Source organism: Parambassis ranga, chromosome 10 (assembly GCF_900634625.1).
Source record: "Parambassis ranga chromosome 10, fParRan2.1, whole genome shotgun sequence".
NCBI classification, from domain to species: Eukaryota; Metazoa; Chordata; class Actinopteri; family Ambassidae; genus Parambassis; species Parambassis ranga.
In genome coordinates, this window is record NC_041031.1 from 17,218,589 (window position 1) to 17,244,066 (window position 25,478).

General features: G+C 42.7%; 1 protein-coding gene across 4 annotated transcripts in view; it reads right to left on the minus strand.

The window, feature by feature from the left end:
• The window catches only part of pcdh19 (protocadherin 19), a 51,373-nt gene that overhangs the window by 8,498 nt on the left and 17,397 nt on the right, over positions 1 to 25,478 (minus strand). For all 4 annotated transcript variants that reach the window (XM_028416704.1, XM_028416702.1, XM_028416703.1 and 1 more), the window contains exons 3-4: positions 15,086 to 15,144; positions 13,159 to 13,331 (exon numbers count right to left, since the gene is read on the minus strand). In XM_028416704.1, coding sequence (XP_028272505.1) covers positions 13,159 to 13,331; positions 15,086 to 15,144 — 232 coding nt within the window. The remainder of the gene's footprint in view (positions 1 to 13,158; positions 13,332 to 15,085; positions 15,145 to 25,478) is intronic.

Sequence of the window (25,478 nt, forward strand, 5' to 3'; positions counted from 1 at the left end):
AAGTTTTTAGACCAGCCAGTGTTATAACTCATGTAGTGGTTTTCATACATTACATGAGCCAGTGACCATTTAACTCTCTCAACAGGCACTCTGAATTGGATTTAACCCAGGCAGAAAGGCATAAAGAGCTGCACATGGCTGCACAAGGCTGAGCTGTGTTAAAGAGGCAGCGGATGGGTTCTCAACGTAGGCTCCAGCACCAGTACAATACACTTATGTGACCACAAAACACCAGAAAGCCTGTGGGAAGGCCACTGTATCATGTCTGCCTGAAAAGTGCCCAACTGTTCAAACACACTGCCAATCCAATAACATGCAGAGGTCTGGAAGAGAAAACGACACTCATTCAGCCTGCATGTTTCACTACACCTTTTCATTAGGTGGAATATCTGTCTCACTGTCCTTATGGCTAATTTGTTGCCTATACAAATGTTTTTTTTTTCAGCATGTGCATACATAATCAATATTGTAAGAGTAAATTATGGTGAAAAGTACATCCGTATTTTGCCTGCAAATGCTGTGATGACAGGAGGAGGGTCAGTATGTGTATTTTGGTAAGGGTTTAATTAAAAACAGCTAAATTGCAAAACAACTTGTAATATGTCTGTCTCTGCTGGAGATAGTGATACCAACCATATCGCTGTCACTGGCAAAAAAAAAAAAATAAATCAGCTTAATAACTCGGTGCAAGTAAATTAGATAATTGTGTGGCCATATATAACATTTCCAAGCAAAAAAACTAATCAGGGATGTAATTCAGTGATGAATTTCATCAGAGGAAACTCATCTTTGGGTTAGGAGTTTTTTTAAGCAGACAATTATTTTAAAATATGAAAGATACAGGATGAAAAAGACTGCAATTAAAGTCAAAATTAAAATGAAACTTGAGCTCATTGCGTACGCATAATTTGATGTATTTGGAGCTGAAATAGGTTTTTGTGGGGGGGGGCTTAGGAGAGAATTGACAACATTCTCCACTCTTGACACTTCGCTAAGTGATAAACACACCCTGTGATTTACCTTTACAGGATTGCACTCTCTCACTGGTTCACTGGTCAAACTGATAATGGAGTCTTTGCATTTTATATCACAGGTATTGTGTTGTACTGTGATGTATTTTGCTATAATAGCGCAGCAAATGTCACCCTTGTCAATTCTGAGCATCCAAATCGCTCTTCTAATGATGAGCTTCAAATTAACCTGTGCTCAGGCGCTACAGGCCCACTACAAGAATACAATGCCCTCCCAAAACTCAGCACAGCATGCTGCTGGCGTCCCCAGCTGCAGACCTGCCCACTCCTCCATGCCAGCCAGCCAGTCAGCCAGACCGCCTGCCTGCCTGCCTTCCTGCATGCCTGCCTCTGTCTGCTTGGCTCGTTTCCTCTGCTACAATGCATCGGCAGAGGACACCTTTAAATACACTGGAACAAATGCAGCATTTCTGTGTTTAAGTTTGACCGAGCTAGTGAGCTAATTTGCTCCTAAACCCTTGAGTCTGGGAGAAGCAAGGGGGCAGAAGTAGACTCTTAAATTACATCCACGAATGGGGATAGGGGGGTAGATGAAAGCTACACAAGTGTGTGTGGATGGAGAGGAGAATGAGAAATGGCCTAAAGGATGGTAGCACATATGGAGTGGGATCGCTGATGTCAAAAAGTGAGGTCATCTTATCACATTTCTGGGTGATAGTAGGATATTCTACATGAAACTGAAAGATGCATTATTGACCCTAATATGGCTATGACAAGAGGGAGGAAGCTTTGATGAGTAGAAGTTAACATATAAACAGGAATGCCCAGAAAACGATGCTTTGTCTGGTACAGGGCTTTTCCACAATAAAAGAAGTCCATTTGACCAAGAAGGCTATTTGTAAAGTCATGTTTTTATTCCAACTTCCAACAAAACAGTAAACTAACGATTTTTTGGTAAATAGATTTAAGGGCTTTGAAAAAAATGTACAACCAACAAGCAGCCTAGACAAATAAACCATTATTTCTCCACATATTTTTCATGAAGGAAAATTTCTGGTGATTTTTCTTTCTGTAATTTTTCCATTTCTCTTAGCCATCTGAAATAAAAACAATAATTCAGCACACGTCTGTGCATTCAAACAACTGGGGATGGCACCAGGCAGCAAACCAATATCTTAGGATTTTCTCTCCCTCTGTGAGCCTCAGCTTTGCCTCAAAAGAGTGGCCTTACATAATTAATATAATATGGCTTCTTATTCAGCCGTGCACGCTTTGTGTTAGCCAGAACTGTGCGTTTTATATTCCATTTTATCTTGTCATAGAAGCACCAGACATGGCTTCTACTCTCTCCTTACTATGTCTGTATTTTTTTCAGTTTTTTGAAAAAATTCCCTTTAAACATTTTCTTCATATTTCTTCCTTTCTTAGCAACCTCTGGAAATAAGACAGTGCAATATGGTGATTGTGGGGGTATGCAGTGTGATGGGCAGGTTTTTGCTTCATATGCAGAGACGTGTAGACTAAGAGGAGGTGGGCCTCCCAGAGAAACAGATCATGGCTTGAAAATTCAGTCCCTCCCATTCCTTTTTTGAACCAGACAGACAATGTCACTTAGGGATGAGCAGCAGATAAAAGAAATGGGGAGAACACTGCGATGCCCCTGCTGTGTGGAGATGCATTAGATTTACACCTACTGAGTGGAGGAGAAGCACGAAGGAGGCCTTCTAACACTTTCTAACACACTTCCTTTTTCCCTGTCACGAAGGCCAATCTGTTTGGCATCTGGGAGGCATGCCGTTTCCTTCCCAGCTTTCTCCATTATCCACCACAGTGAGGTCTGCACCATGATACCACTTAATAAAAGACAGTCAGAACCAATGTCCATAGCATTAGCCACCCACCAGCCAGTGCCACGCTACACAGAGGATTGTCAGCAGCAAGGCAGTCCTTGAGAAGAGCTGCAGCTCCTATCTAAGACACACCGATTGAAACGGAGGTGGGAGACTGGTCTGAAGAAAAGAGAAGGAACTAATAGGCACATCTTTTCTGATTTAAGGAACATGACTATAGCATACTTTAGGATGATGGCAGGGGTCTGACACAGTAGTAGTAATTGGATTTCTCAGGCCCTGTGCCCACTCATGATAACATGCTGAGCTGTGACATGAAAAGTCCTTATGTGAGGCAAGGGAGCAAGGTGCTGCAGAGTGGAAGTGACAGGTGTCAAAGATCCAATTCCCTCGCTCCTCTCCATCCTGGAGTTCCTTTTCTCTGGAGACAGCTGCAGAACAACCTGCCCTGTGGTAAAGCCAAACAGCAAGCCTGACATTCAGTTGCAAATCCAAGCTAGTTAAACCTATGTAGAGCACAGCACAGGAGAAGGAACAGAAGAGGGTGGGGTGGGGGGGCTGTAAGCACTGTGGATATATGAGGTCACGGCCTGATTGCTTGCTTTATTTATTTTCTGATGCTAATGTGAGCTGAATACAGAAGGAGCACAGGATTTCTACGTAGCGCACACAAAGGAGACCCCCCCTGCAGATCTTACAGAAGATAGTGGGGGTGCTGACCACAGCTGCCCCCCTGTCCTTTCTCTGTTCACTCTGGCCTCATCTTTAACGAGGACTGCATGAGAAGAAGCACATCATTAAAAAGAGCCATTCTGAGATTTTCCTGTCTGCCATTAAACTTAACAGCCGACCTCTCTCATTACCTTTTATCCTCCCTTTTTAGGAGGTGGGGGACAGTAGGGATTTAAAAAGTGACATTCGGCTGTTGAATTTTGTCCCTCATTCAACTCAACGGTGAACGTGCATCATAAAACCCCCGATCAAAACATGTTATTATTTCTGTAAATAAGCAGATTATTGTAGCAGTTGCTGCAGTGTTTACATGTTTCACACCAACCTGATTTTACATAATATACTAATGTGATATGATAATAAGTTTAATGTCCAGAAAGATATGTGATAGCCTAAAGGAAATATCTTATTAGCAGTACAATGCAAAACCACAAGGCCTTTGAGAATGTGTGTGTGTGAGTTGCCAATGAATTTACTTTAATTTGATTATCCACCACCGTCAGCTACGCCACAGTGCAGAAACACCGCGCTGGTTCCTGTTTGCCTCTTGACCTTTTTCTCACAAATGAACTGAGTCTAAAATAAGCAGACTGGTAAACCTGATGTGCTGTTCAGCTTGTGCACATCACAATTTTGATGTGTAGCTGTATGTGTTTCTAGGCTGCACATTAATTTGTCAAACAAGCAGCAGAGAAGATTAAAGGACGAGAGGCTCTTGAATATGAAGACGCGTTGAAAGACAAAGAGCAAGGTCTAGTAGTCAAGAAAAAGGACGGGGGAGGCTCTCTGAGTCCTCACCGGGTCCCTCATCTCACTTACTGTGCCCTCACTTCTCTCATCAATACTTTATACTCTGGGTTACTAGCAGACACAAGGTGCCTCCCACCATTGAGACTGACTCAAAATGTTGAATTACAACATACTGAGCTCATCTTTGCAAGGTCATCTGGAGGACAGCGAGGGCAACACTGACACTAATTGGTGAATGAAAGATAGTAATGATAGAGGAGGTTTGGATGACTTCCCTTTAACCTCTGTTTAACTTCTGCTGAGCACTTTCCACCATGCAGTATTATGCAGGCTCTCTGAGAGAGAAACTCTGCATTTCAACGGCTGTAAAATGTTACAGAATAAATCAGTCTTGCTGAATATACATGAGGAGAAGCAAAATATGGAAATATTATAGCACTCTGCCTGAGGTAGTAACCTTTTGTTGCCACAACTGAGGAGGACGACATAACTTAACATATTCCTGCTACATATTCCATCTGAGTTATAATGTTGTCAGGAGAACCAAGGTGATGAGAACTAAGATAAAGAACCAGGATGGAGATGACAAAGGCGTTTGGGGCAGACAGGGATATGAAAGAAAAATAAAAAGGGGGGGAAATCTCAAATGGATTAAAGCGGATGGAGGTGTAGCATTTTTTTTTTTCCCCACAAAAAGGAAGTAATAGGGGTTAAAAAAAGAAATGCACATCGCTGCAGCACAGGAGACCCCCCTCTCTCTTCCTCCCTTACCCAAGCTGCAGTGATAAATGTCTCTTTGTATTCTGGACAGAAAACTGCGGGCTACAATGTACTTGTCAGAAGACAGCTGATTTTTCCTTTAAACAGAGCAGGGTATATTCTTAATCTTTCCTTTCACAGAGAGGGAAGATAAAACAAACGCCTCATGCCAAGACTCATAATACCCAGAAAATCTCCCTCCATTCAGTGCATGTTGATGTGGAGTACAGTTCTGAATGTGTTCCTGTGTGTGCGATGTATGTGTCCGCAGCAGGTGTAGCTATATAGCATGTGCGACTGCACGCCATTTGTACTTATCCTAAATTTCACAGCATCCTTAATTCTTGCAGTGTAGCCCCACTAAATGGGAGTCAGTGCTACAGGTAATGGAGCTGATTATAGCTATCTGGGATATGGGCCGGCTGCCAGCTTCTGCCCTGCCTGGAGGGAGCACAGGCCGCCTGGTGTCTGATATCCTGGGATCCCTGTAATACAAGCCCTGCTTTGGCAGTCACTCTATGACTATCCTGCCTACTTCCAGCCACACAGTGAGGCTCCTTTTGAGTTAGGTCTATGAGTATAGTATGTCCCCATCAGGTTGTTTACTCCACATGGCATCAATCTAGAGTCCTACCATTTCATCAACAAGGCTGTGGTAAGTCATGATTTTGTAAAAGAGTGTTCAAGGACTGTTACTGGGATTACCCTGCTATAGACCCCACAGATATACAGGCGCTCATACTATACTAATTTCTAGATGTACTTATTATTCTGGCCTATTTCAATTACACATTTTCTTTTCTCTGCAGCTAGCTTGCTTCTCTAGTGCAGGCAAAGTTGGTGTATTTGTAGCTGTGGCTGAGACTAACTGGTGGCTTCACACACACCCACTGAGGGCAAACATTTATATCACTTGGACCTTAGCAGACCCTAGCATAATAAAGGTTGCAGGGAAAGTATAACACCCACATTATGCACACAAATTGCCTCCCTTGCACAACAGACAACAATGCCTAATCAGATAGGGATGCACTCCCCTGGCAGCATCATAAAAATCTTCCTCTCAGCTACCATTAGAGTTAATACAGCAGTCACGCTCCCTCATTTCCACTAAAACCCAGAATTTGGCTGTCCAGACCAGTGCCATAAGAGGTGCCATAAATTTGCCATTTTCAGTAAGACAGTAATATAATACACAACTGTGTAATAAGTCCAGCTGTAAATAAATACAATTGATGCCCATATCACAAGGATGACAATTCCTCTAGCCCACATCCTCCTATAGTCAAAGTAAACAAACACCGGTCACCCTGTTCACTGGTTCTCTCTCTATCTCTCTCCTCCTCAGACTTTACTGCAAACGAAATCGCCTGATTTCCTCAATTGTTATTGCCAGATTACTATGGCGACTGTGGAGGGCTTTGTCACTAGGAAATAAAAGGGACATTCACTGAAACAACATTTGCTCAGTGTATTTGTGGAAACAACTGGTGTCTCCATTGTCTTTTTTGGGAAGGCTAGTGTCTGTTACTGTTACCTCACATGTAAAATTTTAACGAGTGACTGAGAATGAATGAGAAAGCAGCACAATGCAAAGAGAAATAATTGGCACGATAGGTGTGTCTGTGTTGGTGAGCGTGATAAGTTTGTAAATGAAGCACTGTAAACAGCACTGCAGAACGGAGGCTTTGTTAACCTCTTGTTGTGTTGAAGTCACATGAAGATAAGACTATCACTGGAGATTGTAGATCAGTGTTCAGATTACCATCACCTGTTCACGACAGGAAGCCAGTGCCCCTGCCAAAATAAAGTGAGATTTGGCAGTATAATTACTAGAAGGTGTGGGGACAGATTAAAAGCAATTATATCCCTCATTTAGTAAGATAGTAAGAACTAAAATAATTTAATTACAGCCATTATGTTAAGATTAATACGTAATTAGTAAAAGAGTTTTTTTCTGATTAACTTCTGGAAACAGGTTTATTAGGTGATATAAGTACACATGGAGAAGCCCTGCTGCACTCAGCGGCTGTCTCTGGCTTGCTTTGTGATGCAGTGGAGTCCGGGTTGTGTCCATGCTGTGACCTCAAAGAATTAAAAACACAATGGTGCGGTTAGAAAAATGGCTGCTGCCTCAGTTCCTCAGACAAGAACTAAAATCAATCAGAGCCACAAAAGGCGAGCAGACTGGAGACAACGCTATAGCTCTGCTTCTTGAATTTCACTCTATTTCCCCCCAACCCATAGTATTTCTCTCTTGTGCCATCTCTTTATCTCCACCCCCCCTCTTCTCCCTCCCTTTCTCGCTTTCCCACTCCCTCTCTGATTAACCTTTAAAGACACACTTGCAGCCACACATACACACTCAGCATACTGTGTACACGCTCAGAGAGTTTTTAAAATTCAGGTACTCCTCTCTCCTTAATACACACTCGGCCCCCATCAACTTCTGCACATTACCTGTTCTTAATCTCCCTCCCTCTGTCTGGGATCATCCTGATCCCCCTGTTTTCCCATCTGCTGTCGATTGGGGCCCAGCTTGGCTAGGTGTTCAACAAACAACTGTGATTCACTTGGTTTCTGCGGAGATTATTAACACACCTAGCATGCCACAGCGTCATGAATAAGCAATGGAGATCCGGAGCCCTATTTTCTCTCTGCCTCTGTGTTTCCTCCTCCTCTCTCTGTGTCTCTCTCTCTCTCTCTTGCCCTGCCGCGTTGTGAACTGAATGCCAGGATTGTCTAGAAAATGAGCTGTCAGTGGAGGGCCTGCAATGAGATACATCAGGCTCATTGTGAGCCCTAGAAAATAATGAACTATTCCCATTTCTCTCTCTGATATGTTCAATACGCTATCCATGACAAGTGCAAAGAGATAAGCAGTCCCCTCTTGAGCTGATTAAATACACTGGGTGTATTCAGGAGAGCTTTGGCAGAGTGAGGGTTCAGGGGATGCCATTATAGTATTATAACATTACTATATGTTTTCAGTCTAGGCAGGAGAAGAAGCCCTTTTGCATTGCTTTTCTGTTTGTACTGCTGAGGAAAGAGCAGCTAGAGGCTATGCATGTTAAAAAAAACAACATGTCAGAGAATGAAAATGTGTCACGTTTGTTTAAGTTCTTCCTCTTATCTCCTAACTTATTCCCTCTTAGAATTAACCAAAGGGATGGGTCTGCAGATGATTTTAAAAGAATCTGTTGATTTACTAATGCTAGTACCGCAAACAAGCACTACCAAGAGGCCTTTTTTCAAATTAAGAACAGAAATAAAAGCAGTTTGTGCAGACGCAGACTTTCTTCACACAGTGAGTGTGTTGGCTCTGTTTTATTACATTAGGCATAATTTCAACACAACAGCTCTGCAGAATCACGCAATTTCAGTCAGCGATGACAAAAAAAAAAAACTATAGAGATGAGCCCAGATGGACACAGCTTGAAACAACGTTTTATTTCCTTCTTATTTCTCTATATCTCAGAGGCAAAATCTGCATCTTAGTTGTTCATTACAGACCTCACTACACCTGCTTGCAAGCCTTCTCCAGTGTATTTGCACTCTATCTTCCTTAATGCTTGTATTGCACTGAGCTCTTTGTCACTGTCAGCCATTTTACCTCCACTGGTTCCACATTAGATTAGGCAAATCCAAATCAAAATGGATGGTCCCAGTATGGAGTTTATATGTTAATCTAATCATAAAGTATCATCGCACAACACATGTTGTTGCCAGCCAGAATCACGAGGAGACTTTTCATGCTTAATTCAATCAAATGTTGTTTGAGAATCAGTCAAATCTTGTGGCGCATTCACAGTTATCTTGGAGTGAGGGAAGAAAAAAAATCGCTCCTACCTGTCAGAGAGATTGTTTCTTCTTTTCCTCTTTTTTATTTTCCCTCACTAAGACTGCTTACTAGACTCTGAGCTCATCTCTCAATCTCTGTCTCCCTCACACACAGACGCTCTCTCCCCCTCTCATGTTGTCAGCACAGCCCTGTTCCTGTTGCCTTCCTGATTCTGACACCTGTCAGCATTTTCGTTAGTAGATCAGAGAACTGCAAACTAGAAATGTTCCCGTGGTGAATTTAGGGCAAGTTTGCGGCGGAAACATGTGAGGTGCCTTTACACATTCTTTAATTCAACAGGGAACGGGAACTGCTTGACTGGCACAAAGTTGGGAGATGTGTGATGGCGATGTTTGCAGTCAGTAGATGGCAACAGAAGAGAAAGACAGGAAGACATATGGAGGAAAAAGGAGAGGAAAAAAAAAGGTAGAGGGGGGGAGCTGAAATCAATTAGGAACAGTGAAACCCTGCGGATCTGCTGATGGAAGGAGGGAATATGGAGAAATCTGTGGCCCATTGAGGGGGCTTCCATTCCTGGGCTCCAGCTTCAGGCACACACCTACAGGGAGCTAACAGATAGATGAGAGATATTCTCCAGAGGTGGAGGCCAAGGAATGTGTCAGAAATAAAAGAGCCCTGTTCCTTGCTCTGGTTAATTGAGCAGTCTTGGATCCCTTTGAGTCTAATAAGCTAAGAGGAAAAGGATTTTATTTGAAGAACACTTACACATTGACCTGGAAACAATTCCAAAACCAGGACCACAAACCTCTAAAACCCGCAAATCGGACACTGTAAAAAAAGGCATCATGCTCTCCGATTCCCTCCCGCGGAGATAACTTGAGCGATTTAACAATACATGAATCTTAATCCTTGAAAGCCACGGGCTCATCCATATCCGGGGGGAATTAAAGTGTGAGCTATGACAATCAAAGGAAGTCGAAAAAATAGATTAAGCTCCCTTTGTCACCAGCACCCTCGGAGTCTGTTCCCTTGCTTCTCCCTTGACACTAATGGTTCTACAGAGCCAAAGCTAGCATGTCGCACATTTCAACCAAATCCCCCTAACTTCACAGACATGCCTATAAAGATAAAGAAGAATTCATTTTATGTAGCTCTTCTCCTCAGTTTATAGCCACAGCAATATCATCCATTTTTATTCTATTGGCAGATATGAGGGAGCCATTACATGTTAAAGATATCCTTTCCTTTATAGATTTTAAGAGATTTAATGTAATTTGTTCTTCGGATACTTCCCTAATCTAATCCACCGGGTGAGGATATTTAAGGTCAGGTTTTCAACAAAAAAAAGAGCACATATGCCTCTTTAGATTCTTGGCAGGGATTCAACGAAGAGTTATTCACTCCGATTTAAGTCGAAAATCTCTTCACAAGCACTTTGCCTAAAGTTACCTTGGTAGTGGCTGGTGAAGGAATAATGAATGACCTTGTTCACACCGCATCACTGAAGAAGAAGAAGAAGAAGAAGAAGAAAAAAGCAGAACTCGTTTGACAAAAGTCAAATACCATAATGACTATAACCGGGTGCAGGGTTGGTTACCAGCTGACCCCTGGCACGCAAACAAAAGTGGACAAGATGACGCAGATTGAGGGGCTAAAAGGTAACGGTTCGTCCTCCTGGGCAAACAGCATCTTTACATTGCACTGGGAATGGTAAACATTTGCACTGTAAAAAGCCCGAGAGTTTAACCCTTCCTCCCGCTCCCTTCCAGCTTTCCTTTTGTTCTCGGTGCTTATCAACACGAGAAAACAGAACAATAAAAAACACACACACACAAGGCTCCGCTATCCTCAGTTCGTGTGTGTGCTGTTGTCCTTTGGCAATTGCAGTCTCTCGACTTGTTTTCTGCTTTAGCTGGCAGGAGAGACGCACTATACAACAGAGTTACTCCCAGAAGACGTCTAAGCAGCGGGGTGTTTAGTGAACATGCCTATTTGTTTTCTGAACATTCCCTCCATTCATTCAATAGGACTGGCAGATAGTGCCCGTTTTTGTCAATTAAGACAGACGAGCACCAAGTAAAAACCACATCGTCACATGACTGTAACCACTGCACTTCTCATATTATACAACCCTCAACTGTTCTATTCCTGCCTTTGTACTCACTAAGTCAGTTGAGGAGGACGGATCAGGGAAATGAAGAAACTGCACAGGAGTTTAAAAAAAAATATTATTTTTAAAAAACAACAACAGGAGGAACAGATACAGCTGTGCGTCATGCCAAAAATCTGCCCATCGCCGTCATCCCATCATGCCCCTTAACTACATAATTAGACCGATGAGATGGTAATAGAGGGAAGATTTCATTTGCCATGTCATTACATTTCTGTACGTGATCTTTGCGGAATTCATTTAATAATCATGAACAGACTCTCATTACTCTCCAGTGTGACCGCTGCAGCCAACAGACTTCCAAAACAATGAAAAAAACAAAAGGGGAAGAGTCCAGTGAAGCCATTTTGTCAAGTCCTTACTGAAGAAAAAAGTGAGCCAATAACAAACCATCAAATTAAAATTCAAAACAGATACTTTGTCATTATCTGTTTGTTCTGGTCAAAAGAATGGCAGCCTCATGTTCTGTTTACCAGCAACGCGTTGCTGCATTACACATTCAGGAGGCATGCATCCATTTTGCTGAAACAGATACAATCACTGGTGGTGTTAATGAAAAAGGAGCTGCCTCTGAGAGCTCTCCCCACTTGTAATATTCTTCATGTACATCGTTTCTAATTGTCTCCAATAATGAGATCCCACAACTAGAAGACCTGTCAGTATGCATTTTTTTTACAGGAACTTTTTTTTTATGGGTTGTGAAGTAATTACAGCTGGCAACCAATAGTCAGCAAATTCACTTTTCATTGTTCATTATCATCTGATGCCGCCAAGGGAACACGCAGTGCACGTGGACTGTAGTAGTCACTGCACTTCCTGACCTTACGTACTTCTATCTGTATCTCTCAGCAAAGTCATTACAAAGTTTGAGCTGCAAGCCCAAAGAAGCCATTTCTACTTGTATGCCTCAATTTTGCATTGGAACAATGTCAACAGCCACATATAGGGACCAGGCTTCTTCCACCAGATACACACCCTTTCACAGTCCACAGATAAAAATAGATTGTTAATTTGAAAAAAAAAATCACATAATCTTAAATCCTTAATGCATTTTCATAAAATGAAATTCCTTTTCGTTATCTCACCCTCATTAAAATCTCTCTTCTTTAAGAGAAAGAAGAAAGTAGTAGGAAAGTCATCAGACTGCCTTACTGGGGCAGTGCAAGAAGAGCCAGAATTATGTCGATGTTAACTGAGGAAAGAAAAACTAAATTTGGCACAAGTTCCTGAATTGGAGCACAGTGCGAATGTAAAGTTTAGACACAGTGAGTGATATTGGTAAGTGCCGTCTGCGGGAGTGTGCTTTTTTAAATATAAAATAGACGGTGCTTCCTCCTCACTGTGAATGAAACTGCTAATGAGTCTGAATGTCTGCAATTTTTACACACACACACACTGACTCCTGTGCTATACTGAGCCACTGCACCTGTGCTGGTGGTGTTTCCTTTTGAGCTCGGTAAATACCCTCAGGTGCATATAGTAACATACAGGTCTGCTCCACGCTGATTTATCCTGCTTCCTCTCCCTCTTACTGACCCACTCTCCTCTTCAGTCTGACTGGCAGTAGTTAAGAATGAACATGACCCTTACACTGACTTCTGCCAACCAAGTGGATGTCTTTTTAAACAGTGAGTCAGAAATGAAGCATCAACATTAATTCCAGGCTAAATGATCCCATTGAATAATGGATGAGGGCACATTGAGATATGTAGATTTCCACCTTCTACCTTTGTGAGCCTAATTGCTGCCATTCAAGCACATCTGAAGTCAGGTCAGCTTCAAGAGAAGACATGGCTACCATCAGTCAATAATGTTGCCTAAGCCTGTATCAAAGGGTAGCCTTAGCAGTCAGAGATCCCTCACATTAGCTACTAGAGCAGGACATCAAAGACAAAAAAACTGTGATGTTATTCATAGTTGCACATCTGAGACCAGAGATGGGCATAATGCACCTTAAAAGATACTCTGGTAGCATAAAAACAGCCAACTACACGGAGGTCTTATCTTTAAACCCGCAAAACATATTGCAAAAGGATGCTGCAATCGTCTAAACACACACACACACACACACACACACCCACGCGCACAGTTGGTGCGCCTACACGCAAGCAGAGATTTTCTTACCTTGGTCTGGCAGCTGGCAAACATTAGGGGGGACAGTCATGTTCAGCACGTCATTGACAGCCGTGTCAACATAGTGTCCTCTCTGGACATCATGTTCGCTGTCGGTCTGGTCGCTCTCCTCATGGCCGCTGTCCTTCAGACTGTTCCCCTCCAGGTCCTTGAATGTCGATGTGCTACATGGGGGCCAGGAGGGAGGAAAGGGAAATGTTGATTAACTGTCACATCACCTTCTCTCACATGCTCTCCTTCGTCTCTGTGTCTCTAATGGCTTGTGAAGAGCTGTCCGTCTTTCCCCTCCTGTCCTTTTTGCTTTTTTAAAATGTTTTCTTTGGATTCTTTGCCATTTAGCATGGTCCATTGCCACGAATTCAAAGAAGAAAAACACTAATTTATTTTGCTTTAAGTCTTAACTCTACACCACTGGAAAGAACAAAGACTCCCTCTTGTTGTAAGCATGCAATCAGAAGGAGGTTTAAATCTGTTCTTGGACTGAGAGAAGATTCTTTCACTTAACAGATAGCACAGCAGCTGAGGGATGCTTTTTTTAAGACAGGGACATTTTAGATGGGTGCACTGACTTCAAGGACATCACATTGAACAAACAGGAGGCACTCACTCACTACAATCAAATACTGCAGTAATCAAGAATTCCTGGAAGGAAGATGGATGTAGGAAACGCTGGAAGCATACAAACTGAGCATCTGTCTTGTTTGGGGCTCTCAGTCAATAAAGAGGGTGGGGTGTGGGGGCACAATCAACAGCTGCACAGTAACAGCGTGAGTTCCCGTCATTTGATTTCTATCCCACTGGAACAAATTCTGCTTTACAAACAACACTAAATAGGGGTGAATATATGAACATGTGTTCTTGCAGAGAAGGGAAAAAAATTAAATAAAAATATGCAAATACGCAAATGAGTTCATGTAAGGATAGACAAAAGGTCTGAAGAAAGGACAGACAGAGCAGAAAATGAGAGCAAACAAAAGTGAGCAAACAAAAAGAGAGGAAGTGGAAGTGAAGGACAGTGCAAGGTAGCTGCATTCCCATGCCTGAGCCTCACATTCTCCAGCCTGGGAGAGAGGACTGCAGTGGAGGTAATGCCGGCGCTCTGATGTTATCACTGTAATTGCACCTGTCCCAGACCATAGGCTCACTGGCTCCTGAGGGGATTTCTTTGTAGTGTGCTGCAGAGGCCCACACTTGAATGCTCTTTGTTTACATTAATGCAGGGAATCTTTTGGGGGGGAAATTGCCATAATGGGTTTTCAAAAGGCTAGGATGGCCTCAAACAAAAAAAAAGTCAGGAATGTTCTATGGCTGCAGGTAAGAAGAAGAAGGGAGAACTGTAGATTTACAGAGTGAGCTTGGTTACAAAACCCTCTGTGTCTGGGGGGAATTATTATATGGCCCTCCCCCAACCCCCGTCTTCTGAAAACCTGCAACCATATCCAATATCCTCATACAGGTGCACTGAATAACAATGCACAATGAAAACATTTATACACTAACACTAGGGGAAAAAAAGACTACTCAGGAAACTGTGAGGGATAAATCTCTCATTTAATCATTAGGTAGTTGTTTTTAAGCCATACACTGATACAATTCAGACCACATGTGTTCTAATGAACCAAATTAGAGAAACATAATAGGGTTATCTGTAAATATGGAAATCATTACATGCAGATTCTCCTGCTCTTCCTTGTAATTTAATAATCTGACTTTGTGGATCATTTCAACAAGTGTCTACTAAACGTATTATGGAGTAATGCTATTTACCCCCAAATCTTCACCCTCCCCTTTGCAATTATACCGAATGGGAAACATGCAGGTACACATGCAGCAATGGTGTCTGTGCGCTCATTAGATAAAACAGTTACAGATAACAATGGTAATGGGGTGCTGGTAACAATTCCTAATCAAGACATACCTTTTAATGAGGTGGGCTCTGCTGTTCACGTAACTGGAGTCAATGGAATAATTCTCCGTCTGTAAGAGAGTGATGAACGGGGTGGTTGGGGAGTACATGGGGGGGGGTTGAGGAGAGGGGGGGTTGGGGTGTGGTGGATAGATGATTGGGGCAACAGAGAGTGGTACTTTTAATAATGGAAGCAACCAAAATAATGTTACCAGTAATTGGCTTTCAGTTGAAATGTTATTTTACACAAAGGCCCTGGTGAGCAGCCTCGGCTTTCAAAGGGCTGAATCCTATTCTCTTTCAAAGCACACACACAGAGAGGCTGACTGGGAGTTGAGAGCCGAGGAGAGTGCTGCAGTGAGCACAGCCTCTCTTCTCCTCTTCACCCTCCCCGCTCTCGATCCCTCGCTCACTCCCTCCCTCTCTTCACTGCCGGTCAGCCCACTGTCTTTAAAATGGAGTCATTAGGGAGGACACACTATCATGCAGACAGAGAGAGAAGAAAAGTTTCCTTTTTTTTCTTCTTCTTCTCTGAACTCTTCACTTTTACCATGTTTGAGAAGACATTAATGTAGAAATATTTAATAAATAACTGCAAGAGAAGTAGATGAAATTAAGAGTGTACCAGGGGAATCTTAACTCCGCAATTGCAGATGAAAAGGCTTTCAGAATATGCATGCGATAGATCTCTGACCCACATTAGAGAACAGAGTTCAAAGGGATCCTACATTCATTTTTTTTCAACGTTTATTTAAGCAAGGAGAATGTCTGAAGAGAAGAGCGCACGGACAGAGGAATCATTGTACACAAAGCAGGTAACCCCTCCTACATCTACTATGAAAGATGTCAGAGGGCCACGGAATATGAAAGACTCTCAAGAGAACTTCCCCCAGTCCTGCGCAAAAACCAGGATTTGACCCTTTAGAGAAAGTTTGATGAGATGCAAGTGTTTTCTGCCGACAGAAAGAAAGCAGAGCCTTCACTTAAAATTCCACAGCGCAGATACTGTATCCTGATAAAAGCTGTGAGTCAATGGCTGACTTCCGAGCGGAGTCCACAGTGCCGATATCAAAGACCCAACGGGCAAAAAAAAAAGAAAAAAAAAAAAAAAGTCACCCTGATGGTATGAAAGGTTAATGCTGGCACCGGAGCACAGTGGCTGATTATAAAGTGAGCTGGGCGTTTGACACAGGCCTGCTGTTGAGGTAGCGGTGGCCCCGCACAGCTGTCATACATGGTGACCAAACAGATTTGGATTAGAACTCAGTGTGCGACTGTGTAAACGCTCTTCTTATTGGATGTTAACGGGGTTGAACATTTTGAAGGTTTTTTGCGCCTGCGTGGAAGCAAAATCCCAGCAACAAGGCATCTGAGCTGTGAGGACACGGTGGGGAAGCAAAAAGGGGGGAGGGCGGGTTAGCGAAGGAAACGTCAAATATTAGTCCCAGACTTCTTGGATCTCTTTTTGAAATAAATAAATAAATAAACACATAAATAAATAAAAAGTGATGCTGGCAGATCACAGCAACGAATGTGTGGTGTTTACCTCTGGCAAATAGCTTCCATGACCTGTTTGCAGTCTATGAAAAATGTAGGAGATTGTTAATGCTACCAAATGCACGTCCTTGTTTGCTCAGAGTCAGGATGCTGCGCTGAATTATTATCTGACTGATGCTCACACTCTTCTTGTCTCTTTGGTTGCAGCAAACTTTAGGGAGTTTTATATGTATAATCAACAACAATACATGGCTGTATGACGATAAGCGGGGCCTTTGATCGCTGCTGGCTGAACCTATAATGCAACGTGTTTGTGTGCTGAAGGTTAACCTCATTCTATCTCTTTTTTAGCATTTACCCCCAATTAAACTTTAACTCATTACTACTGAGGAGATAATTCATAAAGAAGGAATTTAATTAACATTTTATTATTAGCTCATAATTTAGAACACACAGTGTTTGTTCTTTTGTATTACCCCTGACTTCTTTTGTTCCTGTTCAACTTGACTCCATTAAATATCAAAGGTAACAGTAGTGGCAATGTACTGCAACACGAATTAATCATTAATGTTTATTTCTTTAATTTATAATTTACACCACATCTTACAAATTTATATGAGCTATTGTATCAGACTCATTGCCGAATTCTAACATTTCTATTGAATAGTTAGTTAATTGAAAATTTCTATTCTATAGATTACCATATAGCTGGAATACTGCTTATATCCTACAGTCATCGTGTACTGTATGCCGGATGTTTTGTGTTCCACCTCTGCTACACTTTAGCTCCAGCGTACACAATTTGAAATGGCCTCATCTGCTACAGTGGCTGCGCATCCAGTGAGGGGCTAATGAAAATGCAAGGCATGAGTAACAAGGGGAAAACTTCATTTAAAAGACAAGATAGAACATTTCTTGTGAATGTCACTCTGGCTGCAGTCTGTAATTGGTTTGGTTGGCATGTTCGGAGTGAGAGGAAGGCAGCCATAACGTGATTCTTACTCCTAAGTACAAAGTTGGTGCAACTCTTCATAGTGCATGAAGTTTGGCATCTTTTCCACTTAAGCTCTTCTTCATCACTCCAACTCTTTATGAATCTAATAACAAAGTTTACTTTCTCTATTTATTAAATCATCGGTGGAAATAAACACATCACATCATGTGAAGGTATAACCTTGGGCACTGATGAGTCACTTAAGGTTGCCTATTCTGAGGAAGAATCGGATGCATTAGCTCAGGCTTCCTGTAAAGAAATGTAATGTCTTCCCCCACATTTCTGACTGACCTCAAATTGGAGGACATGTCAATATATCTTGCTGGGAGGTCAAGTTTCAGGCAAGAGGATGAGGACTGCTTAACTACAGCAAGGACGCCACAAATGGCTACTTAATCAGGTTGGACAATGTGTTGTTGTGATTTGAGCGGCCCCAGTTTGGCGGCCAGAGCCACTCTATCCCCATAATTATTGTTCCGTTTCATCTGGAGGACCAGAGGCAGGAAAGTAGTCCCTGGTGTCACCGGGTGACTGATAGGTGGTGTCAAGAAGAGTGGGGAGAGAAGTGGAAAGAGAGTGCAGAGCGAGAGACGTCGAAGATGGGAGGAAATAGGTGAGAGTTGACCTGCGGGAGACTTGCTGTCCAGCTGCTGCAGCCCAGTAGCTCTCCCCTTTTCAACCCTTCACTTCTTTCTCTCCAGCAAAACCTGAGGCACAGGGACGATGGACTTGCTTCTCTGCCACTGAGAGGAAAAGCAATCTCCTCACCTAGTTGCTGCCGTAAGATTTGATTTGCCTTCCTCCCAGCGTGACAATTGGTTCTGTAGTCTGGATGCAAGTGTATTCATTTTGCGGGGCATGGGGAGCACCAGAGAGGAGAGAAGAGGAGGGGTTGGGGGTGGGGTGGGGGGTAGCGAAGACACCAGTTGTTACACCAGTAAAGAGCCGACAAGTTCAGCAGATGTCACACAGATAGGAGAGAAAAAGAGAGGAAAAAAAATGTCACACAGCTGCCCCATGGTATGCATTATCTAAGCTGATGCTGCACAGCATAGCATTTAAACAAAGAAGCAAGCTGGCAAAACAAGGACAGAGGAGGCGACATGCACTAACAACATGCTAACTTCAGATAAAAGCAAAATAGGACTGACGTGAAGCCTACAGCATATGGCCTTAGCAGAGGCAAGCAAAGCTAGCATTTGAGATAAACATAAAATGTAATATATTTAAAAAAACAGAAGATATTTAAGCAGGATGGCGGGTGTGTCTCAATGTGGAGCATCTAAAGCAAGAAAAATTGATTACAGAGGAGAGTGCTTCATGTCTGTCATGGATGCAACTCTTTAATGTCATCAATTTAACTGACAAAAAACATCCAGCCATGCTTCTTGTGGACGCAAAATGCTGTTACTGCCACACTAAAACACACAGTTTAAAACAACAGACTAGACAGAATCAATTAAAACTGCCAGATTGAATTTTGTGGCTACATTTTGTGTTTGAGCAGTCTGACGTCGTGCCTCGCTGCTGCAGCTCGGTCACAGACACCCTTCAGTCCTGTTAGGAAATGTTATGTCCCTTCTTATTCCTATCCCATTCCTTAAAGAAGGATGGGATTAAGAAACACCCAGGGGTTAACGGGGTAAACTAAGCATAATTAGAGCATAAAATAAACTTCTTTATCCTGCTAGGCTTTAGTTGAGATAAAGATAAAAGAGCAGAGATGTGGTAAAAAGCAGAATTCCAGGCCGATATTTTCTCACTTTACAGTTTTCAGTTAAAGTTTTCATTTGGTTTAGAATAAATCAAATTTTACCAACTACAATGATGGAGAAGCTTGCTCCATCATTTCCTAGGCTATCATGGTGACAAGTCCCCAAGCAGTAGATTCTAGGCATAATTCCTCATGAACACAGGAGGATAAATAGCTACATACTTTAACACTTCTCTGGTGAGGACAGGCTGCCAACAGATGATGGTTAGTGCATTAAAGTGGCTGTTTATAGATGTACTGTATGTATTCCCCTCATGTGAATATGCTGAGGAGTGTGTGTGTTTGTGTGTGTGAATGCAGGGGACTTTCTTATCCTATACGCTGCAAATGTGAAAAGAAACGCTTCACTCTGAGCCTTTTGCACGTTCTTGCACACACAGACTCTTTCTGCCTCACTACAAAAGCACTGCTCCAACAATGCCTGACTTGCAGGTCTGTGCTGGCGCCCGGTGTCCTCGTCTGTGGGTCTGCACCCAGCAGAGGCTCTGAGCAGCTCAGGTTCAGTCTGCATAACACCCATGACCAAGATGCACACTGTGAGTGCACCTGTTTGGATGTGGGCTTATATTTTGTTTACCACATAAAAAAAATAAAAATAAATGCAGGAACCCTTGAACCCTGGGGATCCCTTTGCCACATATACCGGTCACCATCATCACCACCTTGGTCCTGACTGTAACATTTCCCATAGACCCTATGCCATCTGCTAGATTATAGATTTCCCTCTTCCTTTAGAGAGGGCAGGGCCCCCTGAGGGAGGATCAGCGGTAAAAAGGGTGAAAGAGTGCCTGAGGCACAGCCATGGCTGTGGATGAGATTACATTTTCTATTTCTGCCTGCTAAAAGGGGACCGCCGTGATGAATACACAGAGTTGTTACCATTTAATATCAACTGGCTACCCTGCAAACTCAAATTATACACAATCAATTGTGACAGAAGGGTACACGTGTGACAAATAACCTGCCACATTCTCTGCATCATTTCACTTCATCACCCATCAATTCACCCCAGAAGCCCATTTGGAAATCAATCATGTTGTGGAAGTGAGTGATTCTGTGGGGAGAAGGGGTTTTTTTAAAAAAGATTTCCTTGCCTTGTTGTACATTACTGCAGTCTTTGTGAGTGGACAGAGAAAAACAAATAAGCCCGGTGCTATCATGAGGTCACTTGTGTCCCTGACCACATGTGTGAATTGTTAGGTATTGTTTGAGCACACTAAATAACAGCTTTTCTGAAACACAATGAAACAGATACGTAAACAGAAACAGCACTTCCTGCTTGCATTTCCTCCTCCTTTTTTCGTGCCTTCCTGTGTGAAATTGAACAAATATTTGCCTATTCAGACCAAAACAATTCCACCATCCTCTTCTCTGTCCTTAAAGTGATAGAAAAAAAAAGCCATCGCTAAGTGCTAATGCTACTGCTACCTTCCATCTGTGCAACACACCCACAAAGCAAACAGCAGATCATGTGGCTGTCTATTATTCTGATATAGAGACGATACTCCAGACCAGTCTCCATGTCACTCAGGACTACAGGCTCCAGAGAAGTCCAGTTAGTAGAGATGTGATTAATTATACATACATTGATAGAAACAGCATTCATTATTCATGAGCTTCTCAACGTCAAAGCTATTTCCCTCCCTTTCAGCATGATGAAAAGATTTTAAATAATAGGCCCCCTTTGCAGACGTCTGCATTCCAGCAGAGTTGGCTGACGCTAAAGAGGCTTAAGTCAGAGCTGTTGTCTTACAGGGAATCGCTGCTCAAGCCCAACATGTTTCAAACTGTTGGTGGCTGTGTGGCTTCCTGGGTCGGTGTTTTTGTTTTGTCTTTGTCTGCAGAGACAAGGCTGGGGCTTTTAAGCTTTTCAGATGGAGTTATAGTGTCCACTTAGAGTGCATGGATAGGGTTTCATTTGACACCTGTTTGGCGTTCAGGTCTAATTATTCCCTCTGCAGGTCAAACAGAGAACCTCTACATCTCTGTGAGATTAGGATTCACGGTTTTACATAGTAAAAAAAAGGGGGGGGGCAGGAAAAAGACCTGACTATCTATGCTGTTTCCTAAAAGAAATCGGCTTACTTTTCTTAAAGCCTGTGGAACCTAATCAAACTCGAATAGCAGGAACTTCCCCTTTTAGGCAAGTCTTGAGGGATTTTCTTTAATTTAGATGTCAGACAGAAAAGTTTTCACACTCCTCTCATTCCAAAATCCGTTAATGTGTCTATGGCGCCACATGAGAGAGAGAGAGACTCCGGAAATGTTAAGAGGAACATCTAATCCAGGTAGATTTTGTGGTTTCCAGCCCCCTCTGGGAAAAAAAAGCATTACAAACACATGTTTTTAGCAGTCATTTAATTTTTCTGAGAGAATTACTCGAGAGCGGTTTCTCTCCTCAGTTGTGGCCTAGATTAGCCAGCGTTCAAGAGAGAGGGGGGTGAGGGTGGGGGTGTGTAGGGGGGGACGCTAAATTAGTGCACAAGATATTCCCAAAGGTTTTTCTCACCTCCCCTGGGCTGGGCCTTCAAAATAAACATTCAGAAACACTGTAGATTATGTAAACACATTCCTCTTAAATGCTTACATGAGAGCAGTGAGTGAAAAAACAGCATAACTTTCAGTCACTTTTGAAATCAGTAAACTTATATTAATTTTTGATTAAGTCAATGCACATGAGGAGATGAGAAATTAGAAATCTGTGCATCTGCTAGAGGAGAGCGCATCCACACACAACAACAACATGGTGGAGCGCAGCTCGGCACGATTTCTCTTAGCAGCTTAAAGGTGGCTGCCAGTCACATCGGTACTGCTGTAGTCTCCTTGTCTCACTCGCCCTCCCTCTCTCTTTTTTCTCTTGCTCACTGTGACAAGGCATCTTTCCAGACATTTTAGTTGGATGGAGATTTGCAGCAGCTCATTACAGACTGGGAGGCTCTGTGAGCGGATGCAGTCACTCGGAGATGGATTGAGTGGGTCTGTTTATTGACATGCCTTAATCTGACACTGGGTAAAGGGAATGAGTCACCGCCTCCAGACACACTACCACATCACAGCCACTCCAGCAAATAGGGAGGCAGCACCTAGGATACAAGTGGAACTTCATCAGTGCTCATTAATCCAACAACCCCAGGCCACTCGCTCAAACAAACCATGTTTACACTGCGTGTTGGCTGGATGGAGGGGTGATGGAGCTTTTCAAAGGGCATGTGTGCAGGTGCACACACAAAATGCGCATACTGTTGCCACACACACACACACATTTACTCCAAGCTTCAGCTCATCAAAAACACACCCGCCCTCCAAGCCCACAAGCCCCTAAACACAATATCTGGGTACACCAGCTGCTACAACTCAGTCGACGCACTTTGTCTCACCCGCCAGAGCCGGTGTTCAAATCAGGGGTGGATGATTGGGCTTGATGCCAAAGTGCATATAATAGAAAGGGGGGAATTTTATTGAACAGATCTTTTAGCTTGCATAACAACAAGACTACTCCTCTCTCAGTGATCCGGCCGTGGAAGCCCAATTAGATTTCTGATGCTGTTTGCTGGTGCTTCAATGTGAAGCACATCTGGTGCTAATATTTGGGACGATTCTTTTAGGCAGCTGTCAGTGCTGGGATTGACAGCAGAGTATTAGCTGCTTGCATATCACCACTGCATCTGTAAATCCGGCTTGTTAACAGTCCTGATGATGACAGACTGCCATCAGGGCACAGGCAGAAAAAAACAACATCCAATGTTGTGTTTTTATTTAGCCGCTGCTGTTTAGTACATTGTCTTAAAAGATGTGAACATGTGAATTCTTTGTGTTTTACATTTAACTGTACGTTGACTGTTATATGCACAAGCCAGACAACAGAAATTAAGGGAACTACACAACACAGATTTACAGTAAAGCACATGTTTTGCTGTGCACATACGGTCACAGAGGAACACACAGCCGGAGCGGGGGCTTCCTGTCATCTCCGTTGGGGACTGGGAGCCTAGCAGCTTGAGAGCCGGGCCAGTGGAAAAGGGGTCCAGATGCAGTAGGCTTGACCCTCTCGTTGGGGAGGGAGGGAGGGAGGGAGGAGGGGGTAGTGTTTCAGCAGCCGAAACGCACAGGGATTAGCTGCACTGACTTCATTTAATTTAATTTGTATTAGGGCCATCTTTGGGGGCAAACATCGTTTTTCACTGCAGGGGGATATGCAGGGTCACAGAAAACAGCAACAGACGGCGGATCTCTGCCTCCTACCCCTGCAGTGGATCCCCAGGGGAAGGCGAGGCACAGTACACTCCCAGTTCTCAATCACATACACACTGAGCACATATCTTGTTTCCTCATAATAATTATGACTATATTATCTAGTCAAATCTATCCAATTGACATGCATTTTCAACTCGGCAACCACCCTTCCATAGTTTGATTTCTTGAAATGAAGACCTTGAATCCTTTTGTTCTGCCACCATAAACAACATGTAGTAATTTTCGGGCTTATCAAAGCTCCGCTCTGTGTACGACTGCGTCTGCGTTTGTGTGTATTGCAAACACTAAGCTGTTATCTACCAAGAACATATCTTAGGGGTGGATGTTTATCTGTGCTGATGTAGATTGGAAAGTTCTCTTTGTCTCAGTGCAGTGGTACATAATACTATTTGTCTTTTGTTTTTTGTTTTTTTCATCGTTTATTTCTCCTAGGCTGATATAGTTTGATGTCCTATAGTAAGGAGAAATCCTTTTAGTTACCCCCAGGCATCTAATGTGCTTTTACTTGTAATCTGGGAAAGGCAGAGGGGAAAAAAAATCTGTACACAATCAAATAATTCAACTCCCTTTTGCATTCTGCGGAACATGACTTACACTGTTAAACAGAGGGAAAGAAAAAAACTACTGCAGTGAATGAGTGAGTACCCGACATGCATCCTCACAATTTACAATAACTCTGTGGAAAAACATGGCAGCGTTCAACCATCAGGTCTGCTGTAGCCAAAGCCTGCGGACGTGTGAAAGCTTCTTCTCTGTCTTGAGCAGGTGACATAGTCGAAGAGGAAAGTTAATGTACCGTGCACTGGAAAAAGTACTTTTAGTCCAAACACATCCAAAAAGAAAGAAAGAAAAAAGAGTGTGTGTGTGTGTGTGTGTGTGTGAAAGCACTGTGTTCGTCTCTGCTAGACAGAAAGGACTGTACTGCTGGAGCCTGCTCAACAGTATCAGACGCTCACTGGCAATCGTTTTTTTCCCCTCTACTCCTCCAGCCCCTATCAAAAGATGTTACTGTGTAAAATGTCAAAGAAAAAAGAGGCAAGAGAAGTAATCTCCTTCTCCTTTTTGATCGCAAGTGGAATAATTGGAACCCTCTTAGGCTCATTACATGAGTTGCCCGCCAGCCAAAAGACGGCTCCAACTGCCCCTCTTCATTCATGTTGGAGCTTTGAAAAATATTGCTTCCTCTAATAACAACTCTTTATGAGATGCAATGACTAGAGGTCCTGGTACCTACATTAACGGATAATCCCACAATGCCTTTGAAAATGTATCTTTCAACTACTGCTGTCAAACATCGATTCTGAGCAATGGGCAGGAAACAGCAACAATCTGGCTCTGTAATAACGTCATTATGCATATGCACGGCGCTCTTTCCTTTTTTTTTGGTGGTGTCATTCTTCTCAATTACATAAGGTATTGCATACATGATGCAAGTTCATTTGGATCTCTAACACTAATAGGCTGCTCTTCATTGTTATTACAATTATGCTTGTAATTATTGTGACTCTAATTACTATTACTGTATTACCTAAATTAACCTTATTCTGGTTTTAGATCACCCATACTGACAGCAGCCAAGACGTGTCTATGAAGAATGGCACCAATGTCCCTTCAGATAAATCCAGTATAATTAGCTGTGTGCCTTACAGGGCCTGTGTGATGGTAATAATTAGAGCTACTGTAGCAAAGGTCATGCAAAACAATTTAGAGAGGATGCTGGCTGCATGTGTAATGGGAGGAGAGGAGCTGGGATAAAAGTGGCGACACCTCTCATTCTCAGAGATGGCGGAAGACCTATAATGTCGTTACTTTTTACCTCGGCATGTGCTTCTGTTTTCAATCAAAATTATAGAACTTGAAAACTTATTTTAATGGCCGCTAGACTG